Source organism: Callithrix jacchus, chromosome 17 (assembly GCF_049354715.1).
Source record: "Callithrix jacchus isolate 240 chromosome 17, calJac240_pri, whole genome shotgun sequence".
Classification (NCBI taxonomy): Eukaryota; Metazoa; Chordata; class Mammalia; order Primates; family Cebidae; genus Callithrix; species Callithrix jacchus.
In genome coordinates, this window is record NC_133518.1 from 21,864,493 (window position 1) to 21,875,524 (window position 11,032).

At 36.5% G+C, this 11,032-nt stretch overlaps 1 protein-coding gene and 1 long non-coding RNA gene across 3 annotated transcripts in view; one reads left to right on the top strand and one right to left on the bottom strand.

Moving 5' to 3' along the window:
• LOC144580016 (uncharacterized) overlaps nt 1-6,906 on the bottom strand; it is a 180,189-nt gene extending 173,283 nt beyond the window's left edge. The window contains exons 1-2 of the long non-coding RNA XR_013528884.1: nt 6,471-6,906; nt 6,129-6,370 (exon numbers count right to left, since the gene is read on the bottom strand). This is a non-coding gene — a long non-coding RNA (uncharacterized LOC144580016). The remainder of the gene's footprint in view (nt 1-6,128; nt 6,371-6,470) is intronic.
• Nucleotides 6,907-8,086, top strand: LOC100410645 (biorientation of chromosomes in cell division protein 1). 2 transcript variants are annotated; one of them, XM_035278126.3, is made up of 2 exons: nt 6,907-7,364; nt 7,562-8,086. In XM_035278126.3, the coding sequence occupies exons 1-2, from the start codon at nt 7,003-7,005 to the stop codon at nt 7,620-7,622; spliced, it is 423 nt and encodes a 140-aa protein (XP_035134017.2). In that variant the 5' UTR covers nt 6,907-7,002; the 3' UTR covers nt 7,623-8,086. The 2 variants fall into 2 exon arrangements, with proteins under 2 accessions (XP_035134017.2, XP_035134016.2); XM_035278125.3 differs by having other exon boundaries at nt 6,907-8,086.
• The last annotated feature ends 2,946 nt before the right edge of the window (nt 8,087-11,032 follow it).

Here is an 11,032-nt window from a genome sequence, read left to right on the forward strand (position 1 = left end):
TTTTAAGTTTCTTTCTAGTTATCTAGTAAACCTTGTCTCTACTAAAGATACTTTGATATACAGGGACAAAGTTATTTATTTTCAAGACTAAACTTTTCTTGACTGTAGCCATCTTTCAGTACTACTATATTAATTTTCTATATCTAACACTTTGTTTGACTATACAGTGTGAGTTATTTAACATTAGTGGAAGACTTTAAAAAATATACAATATATTGTTTCACACTAGTTTCAAAATGATAGTTTTTATGCAGAATTATCTGCTTAGCCAAAAGGTTTTTGTTTTTTTTCCTCCAGGCAATAACTTCAATTCTAGACATTATATCTGAGATTTTGATATCAACCGTATTAATAGTTGATATTTATCTTAAAAATCTCGGATCACAAATGCAGTTACTTTTCCATTACTCAATACTCATTTGATAATTTTATACAATATTACTTGAAACATTGAAGACCTAGAATAAAGCACAAGAAGAGAGGAGACCAAAATGAATTATACATAGAAACTTGCTTATTGTCTTGAGATTTTTATGAACGTTTCCAATGTGAACTTCTCTGCAGATACAAAAGTATCACTCACAAATCTAGAATTATCTTTACCTCAAGGGAAATATGTCAAAAAATACTATGTGCAAAGTTTAGCTTGGCTTTAGAAATCTTATAATGTTTCAATGTTTTAGATTTTATTTCAAAAAATGATCAATTTTTGTTCGAATTCTCTTCAATCTGATGTATTGTGTTTTTTCAACACTGCACATAATATATGTCATGTACTACATTTTGACTCAGGAAAATGTTCTTGAACATTTTAATTGTGGAGAAGATTTTAATAATTAAATTTTAATAAAAATAAGTGGCTCTCTTTATAGTTACTGTTTAAAGAAAATTTATTTATTATTTCTTATTTTAACACACATCTTCCCTATTTCCTTGGCCCCATTTTTCCATGAAGTTGAAGATACAAGTAACTAAAGATCCAGAGACACTGAAGTCAAAATTTAACCTAATTTTATTGTACTTTGTGATAAAGTTTGACTTTTTAAAATGATGCTTTTATAGTTATAGAAGAGTTATGATTCTATTTCTTAAGAAGGTAAAATTCTTTTGTCTGTAAATGGCTAATTCCTTCAAATTCTTCAATATTACAGATACATTCATGGGAGCTATGAACATAAAAGTGAAGAATGTTTTTAACAGATGGTCGCTGCAGCCTCTAATCCTTACTTAGAGTAACCTCTCTCACTATAATTTAGATCTGCATCTGTTGAGAAACTGATCATTCAAATGCTTGTTTGGATTATAAGACAAAGCACGGGGTATTGAGGTAGGAAGCACTGAGATTTCAAAATTGACAAAATTCTAAAATTAAGCAAATAAGTGCATTCAGAGTGACTCACGTGTTTTTCATAGACCAAGTGTATGTGTTAGAGAAAAATGTGGGTAACATTCCTACACTACCCACACTCTTGTTTAACATCAAATACATTCTAAAATGAAACATTGGTGTGGAAATTAAGTTTATACTTACTTAGGTGCAGTCTGCATATATAATCTTGGTTATAATAACTGATCTGCCTGCCTCTGCCTCTCAAAGTGCTGGGATTATAGACTTGAGCCACCATGCCAGGCTCAAGCCTGCAATTTTTAATGCGTATAAATGTACTTATTTATAATGCATATAAATGCATAATTTTTAAATGCATATAAATTTACTTATCAAACAAGGACCCCTGAAGAAGGTCCCTAAACCCTGTGGACATTTTGTCTGACAATGATGATTGTAAACGTCATGATAAGACTTTCTGTATAGTTTGTATTTTTATAAACACTGACTCTAATTTTATGAGGTGGGTTTTATTATTGTCATTATTATATTTGAATAGGACTAAACCAGCTTTCTCAATAGCAGCACTATTGATATTTTGGACTGGATAATTCCTTGTTGTAGAGGGCCATCTGTGCACTGTTGAATGTCTAAAAGCTTCTTTGACCTTCACTCATTCAATGCCAATAGTTCGCCTCTTTCCTCAGCCCTCATTTACGACAACCAAACTTTCTCCAGATATTGCCAAAGAACCCCTGATAGGCAAAATTACCTTTAGTCATGTACCACAGGAGTAAAACGGCATTACTAAAAGTGTACCAGAGATCTGTTAGATTTCAATGGTGTAACATAAAAAGATTCAGACATACATGTTTTTAAAAATTTCAATAGGATGCAATAAAAAGTTTAACAGTATCTTTTTTAACCCAGGTTAACATTAAATAGAATAATAATTAGGTATCATGAAACAGAATTTAAATAAGTTTTTTTAAATTGGGAAAAAGAGAAATAAATTTTATAAAAGTGAGTCAGACTAAGTTTACATTTGTTCAAATGATTATGCGAGTTCCCAACCAACATCCTTCAAGATGCAAAATTTGCCCTGCCAAAAAATGTCTGATGAAACAAATCTGAAGCTCAGGGCAAAAGATGATGAAATCATTTTAGATGCCTGAACAACTTTTAAAATACTAAGGCCCCAAACTTGCCTGGGCCTAAGAATTACTTGCAAACCATTTTATGTATATACATTCCCAGTTGTCACTCCTAGAAAATTTGATTCAATATATTTGAAGTGGGATTTAGAAATGTGCACTTCACAAGTACTCTAGAAAAATCTTATGCCCCACCCTTTGAGAAACTCTGAAATTGTACATTAAAAAGTTCTCAGAATAGAATTTATTGGGAACAGTCTATTAAATTAACCCAAAACTGAAGCTGAACTTTTATTAAATGTCAAAATGGACCATGGGTAGGGTATACTCTTAGAGGAAGAGATTCTTCGTCCATGTGTGAATCAGTGTGTGTATTTATATTTTTGTAAGTGTTATATGATTCCATTTACTGGATTATTTTTCTCTCTCTAAGTGGATGAGCACATAGTCCAAAACCTCCTTCATAATTTGTTCCCTTCTATTCTACTCCTGGTCTATTTTGAGATGTTTCTCCATCTCTCCTTCCTATGGTCATTATTTTTAAAAAGGCTTATTTTTACCCCTGAGCTGTCAATTTTATTAGTCTAATCATACTTCCCCCACCCCCATTTTTCTTGCCTAAAATAATCAGCCTATAAACAAGTTTATCTATAGCATTTAACTCATGGAAAATGGACATCAAAGAACTGTAGAACAGTGAGGAAGCAGTATATACATTATTCTGTGAGTGTAGATTTTACTAATAAAAATCCACTGTTAAGAGTTATAAACTATTGCATTTGTTTGAATTATTTTTAAAAATCTGTCAAAAACTTTTTATATGGTTGCCACTGAATATTCATTTGAAAACCATCAGTTTAAATGCGTACAAATTGTGCTCACATCGAGTTTTTAAAAAGTTTACTTTTCAATACAGTTCTTGAAAGTCTGAGACAATCTGATACTCTACCCAATTACCTCTAGAACTGAAAAAAAAAAATTTACATAAAATTATTGCAAAGATTGGATAGAAATTCCTTGGCAAAAAACAGAGAAACTTTCTGAAATAGCAAAGCTAAAACTTCATGTTAGTAGTTTCCACCAATATTGTACTTATTGTTTGCATCAATATTTCAAAATTAAATATGCTTAAAACTAATTAATAATCAAATGGTTATAATTTATGAGAACAGTTATAGAATTCATCATCAATATTATCTTCAGTTAATATTGATTAGTTCATAGTACTATATTAAGTTCTATATTAAAGAAAAGATGATATGAGGTCATTGGCAATTTTTATATTCTTATAAAAAGACTATCTTGTTTGTCACAACCAAGTAATCAGCTAAATTCTACGTTCACTTATTTTGGCTTCAACATAATTTGTTGGAGTAAAAAGAACAAAGAGATTGGTAGTCTGATCGTCTAGGTTTTAAGACAGACTGTAGATCACAAACTTGTGCCCTCATAGGCAAGGCATTAGACGTTCATCTACAATCTGTAGATACTAATAAAGTACCTGCCTATTTACAATACTGCACAAATACTTAGTCACTAATTGTATATGAGGCCAAAAATATTTGACAAAAATAGACTATATTAGTAAATTTTACTTCATTTTTACTGATTAATTCCTGGTTTCTGCTAACTGAAAAAATAAAATGAATTGTATTGTTAAAAACCTTCCTGAAGACCCTCTAATTCCAAAACTGCAAGTTGTTTTATTGAACCCAAATATTAATGACAAGCATTATTCTCCAATAGTGATTAAACCATTAAGTCTTTCAATTAACTATATTATCATTACACAAATTAACGTATTATTCAAAATAATATAACATTTTAATATGACATTTTTTGAAGAAAATAATATTTAGTAGTTGCATTTTAAAAACTGCAAAAATAATGTGTTTTTTGTGAAAGCTGTTAAGAGAAGTACTAAAATACTTTGAGAGATTTTGTTTTATTTTATTTTTGAGATGAAGTTTCACTCTTGTTGCCAGACTTCCTGGGTTCAAGCCATTCTCCTGCCTCAGCCTCCTAAGTAGCTTGGATTACAGGCATCTGCCACCATGCCGGCCTTTTTTTTTTTTTTTTTGTATTTTTAGTAGAGACAGAATGTCACCATGTTGGGCAGCCTGGTCTTGAACTCCTGACCTCATGTGATCCGCCTGCCTCAGCCTCCCAAAATCCTGGGATTACAGGTATGAGCAACCACTCCTGGTCAAGACTATGTATTCATAATATATTTAGAAGTAACAAAAACGATAAAGAGACAGTATTTTAAGCAATTTGCAAAGGAACTATCCTGGATAATAGCTCTACAGAAGAAAGTTTATAATAATTTATTAAAAATATGCTAAAACACCAAAAGCAATGGCAACAAAAGCCAAATTAGACAAATTGATTCTTATTAAACTTAAGAGTTTCTGCACAGCAAGAGAAACAATCATTAGAGTGAACCGGCAACCAACAGAATGGGAAAAAATTTTTGCAATCTACCCATCTGACAAAGGGCTAATATCCAGAATCCACAAAGAACTAAAACAAATTTACAAGAAAAAACAAACAATCCCATCAAAAACTGGGCAAAGGATATGAATAGACACCTCTCAAAAGAAGACATTTAAGAGGCCAACAAACATATGAAAAAATGGTCATCATCACCGGTCATTAGAGAAATGCAAATCAAAACCACACTGAGATACCATTTCATGCCAGTTAGAATGGCGATCATTAAAAATCTGGAGACAACAGATGCTGGAGAGGATGTGGAGAAATAGGAACACTTTTACGCTGTTGGTGAGAGTATAAATTAGTTCAACCATTGTGGAAGACAGTGTGGCAATTTCTCAAGGATCTAGAAATAGAAATTCCATTTGACCTAGCAATCTCATTACTGGGTACATACCCAAAGGACTATAAATAGTTCTGTTTTAAAGACATATGCACATGTATGTTCACTGCAGCACTGTTTACAATAGCTAAGACCTGGAACCAACCGAAATGCCCATCAATGATAGACTGGACAAAGAAAATGTGGCACATATACACCATGGAATATTATGCAGCCATAAAAAACAATGAGTTCATGTCCTTTGTAGGCACATGGATGAATCTGAAAACCATCATATTCAGCAAACTGACACAAGAACAAAAAACCAAACACCTCATGTTCTCACTCATAAGTAGGTGTTGAACAATGAGAACACATGGGCACAGAAGGGAACATCACACACTGGGGTCTTCTGGTGGTCAGGGGGCTAGGGGAGGGACAGCGTGGGGGTGAGAGGTTGGGAAGGGATAACACTGGGAGTAATGCCTGACACAGGTACAGCAGACCACCATGGCATGTGTGTATCTATGCAACAACCCTTCAAGATCTGCACATGTATGCCAGAACTTAAATTACAATTTTAAAAAAAGAAAAAAGTGTATACAAAATTGTACTAAATAAGTAGAAATTTTAGAATGGTAGAAAGTGGAGGATTTCAGAAACAAAAAGCATACATCAGTAATAGTTATTAGGACAAAACTTAGCAATATGAATATAAGATTTTTCTATTTATTAGATTATTAATATTTGTCATATAAGTGTACTTAACAATTACTAACATTCCAAAGATAATAAGACTACGTAATTTTTTTTTGAGATGGAATCTCACCTCTGTAGTTCATGAGTGCAGTGGCAAGATCCTCCGCCTCCAAGTTGAAGTGATTCTCCTGCCTTAGCCTCCTGAGTAGCTGGAATTACAGGTGCATGCCACCACAGCTGGCTTTTTGTATTTTCAGTAAAGATGGGGTTTCACCATGTTAGCCAGAGTGGTCTCGATCTCTTGACCTCGTGATCTGCCCACCTTGGCCTCCCAAAGTGCCTGGATTACAGGTGTGAGCCATCACGCCCAACCTATTTTACGTATTTTTTAAGAAAGAAGAGAAATAAAATTTTACAAAAAAAAATTTTTAAATAACATAAATTTCTCTATTTTGAAAGGTCAGTAACTTACAATTCATTAAGAAAAATTCTCAGAAGAAATACTAATATTTTTTCTTCACCGAATCTTGTATTATCTGAAATGTTCCCTCACAACCTAGGTAAAGATTTAGCAACCAGAGAGAATTAAATTTGAAAATGAAATTACAGATTTGACTTTTGACTAAGTAGCCTATGTATGAAGTGATTCACAGAATTCTACGCTCCATGAAAAATTAAATAATCTTAGCGTTCATGGATAATCTTTCATGAGTAGTTGAAAAACTGCTCCATTTTTATATTCATGGGTAAAAGTTAATGATCACATTCAATTTAAAAAGTCACAGAAGCGGAGCAGGCAGTTTCTGCCGCGTCTACCTTAACCTCTGCAGCCTCCGAGCTGGCCGTCGCCCCCGCCGTCATCGCCGCCGCCGCCACCACCACCACCGTCATCTCCGCCGCTGCCTCCTAGTGGCCCGCCCCCTTCGCCGCCTCTACACATTCTAGACCTTCTGTCCTGGAGAAGAAGCTATAGTCGGTTTGCCTTGCGGGCCCGGGGCGCAGCCATGGCGGACGGCGGCGGCGGCGGGGGAACGGGCGCGGTGGGCGGCGGCGGAGCTGGCCAGGCCTCTGCCGGGGCAGCGACGGGCGCTACTGGGGCCAGCGGGGGCGGTGGCCCCATCAACCCCGCCTCGCTGCCTCCCGGCGACCCGCAGCTCATCGCTCTCATCGTGGAGCAGCTCAAGAGCCGGGGCCTCTTTGACAGCTTCCGCCGGGACTGCCTGGCCGACGTGGACACAAAGCCAGCTTACCAAAACCTGAGGCAGAAAGTGGATAATTTTGTGTCAACACATCTGGACAAGCAGGAATGGAATCCTACGATGAACAAAAACCAATTGCGAAATGGTCTGAGGCAGAGTGTGGTTCAGTCAGGGATGTTGGAAGCTGGAGTAGACAGGATTATTTCTCAGGTGGTGGATCCAAAACTAAACCACATCTTCAGGCCACAAATAGAACGAGCAATTCATGAGTTCCTGGCAGCCCAGAAAAAAGCAGCTGTGCCAGCACCCCCTCCAGAGCCCGACGGCCAGGACCCACCAGCTCCATCCCAGGACACTTCCTAAGAATATGCCTGTCACCTTTTGAAAGCTCAATCTTTGGTGAAGAAATGGATTCGCTTACATAAGAGAGCAACTTCGGACTGAAGATAGGCCAAGGTTGTCACTGGTCTAAAGATTTCAACCTTGACTATGGGCAGTAAACAGATTGAAAGGGGAGCAAGTTCAGCAGCAGGAAAGTTGACCAAGTCACCCCCTGCATTGTGCTGCCATTTGGTCCCCTGTCCAGGGGTGTGACACCAAGTAGACACTACAGAGAGAGAAACACTACAGCAACCCAGGGTTGTCCTGAAACAGACTTTACTTGAACATGGAGACTGCACATGGACTTTAGGGTTTGTGCTCTGGGATAAACAAAGACTACAGTGAGAGAACATAGCCAATCCCAAAGACAGTTTGAAAGAACAATGACAGTAAAGGTTAACTGGGGGTGCTAATTGACAGTGCGTATTTGTTATTGTCTCTCAGAGTTCCAAACTAGATTGTACAAGTCAGTAGCATCAGATGGCTTTAAAGTTGTGACCTTCTTGTACATGAATCTTCTAGCCAGTTTCCTTTCCTTTGTAATAGGTAACAAAACATGAAATCCTAGAATGTGTGAAAAGCTCAGACATGAGGTATAAGGAAACTCATTTGCAGGCTCTCTGTCCGGAGCTGCTTCCTGTCCTGTAGGGGCTAGTGAGTCTTACGTATGTTTACTTTATTCTCACATTTGTGTTTTTTTTTTTTTTTGGTTTTTTTTTTTTTTTTTTTTTTTGAGACGGAGTTTCGCTCTTGTTACCCAGGCTGGAGTGCAATGGCGCAATCTCGGCTCACCGCAACCTCCGCCTCCTGGGTTCAGGCAATTCTCCTGCCTCAGCCTCCCGAGTAGCTGGGATTACAGGCATGCACCACCGTGCCCAGCTAATTTTTTGTATTTTTAGTAGAGACGGGGTTTCACCATGTTGACCAGGATGGTCCCGATCTGCTGACCTCGTGATCCACCCGCCTCGGCCTCCCAAAGTGCTGGGATTACAGGCTTGAGCCACCGCGCCCGGCCACATTTGTGTTTTTTTAGGAAAGTTGTCGGTTAATGGCTTATCTTTCATAATAAAATCGTTTGATACTCTTACTCTGAAGCTTCAACTGAACCTTTGACCTCAGGTCTGTAAAGGGCAACTTTTGTCCTCTGTCTCTATGCCAATTCTGCGCACCGCGCATGATCTACTGGCAGTGAAGGTTGGTACATATAACTTGGAACTATTCTCTCCGAAACTAGTAGGTGTAGCTAGAAGCTGGCTGTTTCTCTCCTCCCTGAGCCATTACTGACACTGGTCTTTAGTTGAGGTAGTCCATGGTGTGTGTCAGTGTTTCTCAACCTTAAGTGTGCAGAAGTAGCACCTGGGGATCTTGGGAAAATGCATATTCTGATTCAGAAGTTCTGGGGTGGGACTTAAGAGCGAGTCAAGACAACAGCACTAGAAGATTAGGGGAAAGAAAGCCTCTTCCTCCTTTAGGAGCTGGTCACCAGGTCAACCTCTGCATCCTCAACCGAGTTTCTGACAAGCTGCCAGGTGATGCTGATGCTGCCAGGCCTCTGAACATAACTCTGTGTAATAAGCCTTGGATTAATATAGCCAAGATTATGTCAAAAAAAAAAAGTCACAGAAGCATAACTGCCACCATTGTTATTATACAGTTATACATCGAATGCTTATTCTGTGCTACCTACACTCAAATTTATATCTATATATCTATATCTGTATTTCAGCTTATTACTTTTCAGTTAATCCCTATGAGGAATATTATACAGATGATGTTTAGAAAGCTAAGAACTTTTTCCAAGGTCACACAGCATATAGAAGACAGAAGTATCCTTTGAATCTTATATCTGTTTGCTTTGGAAAGCCTTCATTTATTCTACACATATTTATTATTTGCCCTTCATGTTCCAGCTGCGTTTTGTTCTAGAGGCAAATTAGAGAAGAGGAGAAATCTATACTGGCCAGCCTTCATGCTAGTTTTTTTCCCCAGGATTCAAGAGTTTTGTTAAAATATGCACTTGAATCTACTTCCCCATTTGTTGCAATGAGGACTTTACCAACTGTTGTGATAAGCACATCCAACCAGGGCAGCTCATGACTGAGGTTCATCCTTTATGACTTCCAGTTTAGAAGTCTTTTTGCCACACAACAAAATAGCAAAGGAGAATTTAACATGTTTTTAACATACTGTTAATTTACAGAGTATATAATTTAGACTTCCAAAGAGGTGCATTTACTTTTGAGCTTCTAGGATACTCCTGCCCTGCCTCTGTAATACGGGGATAAATAGTTTGTGTATCTATGAATCAAGTATAAACTCTGTTGCCTCATGTGTTGTGTTTTAATTAAACCAGCTGAGAACTTATCACAGGGATGTATATAGCACTTTGCTAATACATAAAAAATTAACTGAACACAGTATGGGTGATTTTCTTATGTTGGTTGTCCTGAAAGTTAACAGTGCAATATTGCCTAAAATCTCATTATTATCTCTTCCAAATAGGACACAGTGAAGAAAAATGACAGTCAAAACATGTATAAAGGATCTTCTGATATTAGAATAGCCAATAATAAGAAACATTTTACAGATATGCTTACTGATCTCAACAGTCTGAAATCTGTTGACGTAGTAAAAGAACATTAAGTATTAGACTCTTTTAAGAAAAACAAAACTGAAAATACATAAAATATGATTCTACTTGTTTTTACTTCTATTTTGAACTAACTCCTGTTATAACTTTGCAACTGTAAAATTTACAAAGAACAGAATTAACTATAAAGTGAAAATGAGATGGTACATATTAAAGACACACAACAATGGCTTCCAGGTAACAAGTTCAAAATACATATGAGAATTTTAACATCTTTTTGTCATTAAATATTGGTAATTTGTCTACCCAACTCTTAACAACACATCTGATCCATCACTCTATAAAATTTCAAAATAAAAGAAACAGAACCACTTCAGAGAAGAGAAAATACTGATCTTCACTTTTGAAGTCAAATTCTAAACCTAAAGCAAAACCTGTTTATATAGGTTATACTGTGTGCAGAGAATATGACTAATCTCAATTAAAAAATCAAGGATAAAAGTACAGCAATTTGTACCTTTTGCTAGCAATTTTTTAAAATAGAAAAAAGTGTGATTGTTTCCATTTCAATAAATCAGAACTCAAAAAATAAAAATAAAACATGCATATATTGGTCAATAAAAATGTACTAATCTCTACAACAACCTAGTTTATTTTAATTAAACAGAGATAAGGGATAGAAGAACCCCCCCTTTTTTTTTTTTTTTTGCCAGTCAGTTTGAGCTTATGAGGTTAGCCTTGAACTGATGACCTCGCCTTCGCAAGCGCCATGACCTCCGGCGGGAGCCACTTTGGACCCCAGAACCCTTTAAAAACATGGCAATAGCAGGACTGGAGACATTTGCTGCTCATAATAAACCCTGA

Bases quoted from the DNA above. Each gene is read 5' to 3' on its own strand.
- LOC100410645 (XM_035278125.3), top strand. From the start codon at position 7,003: ATGGCGGACGGCGGCGGCGGCGGGGGAACGGGCGCGGTGGGCGGCGGC.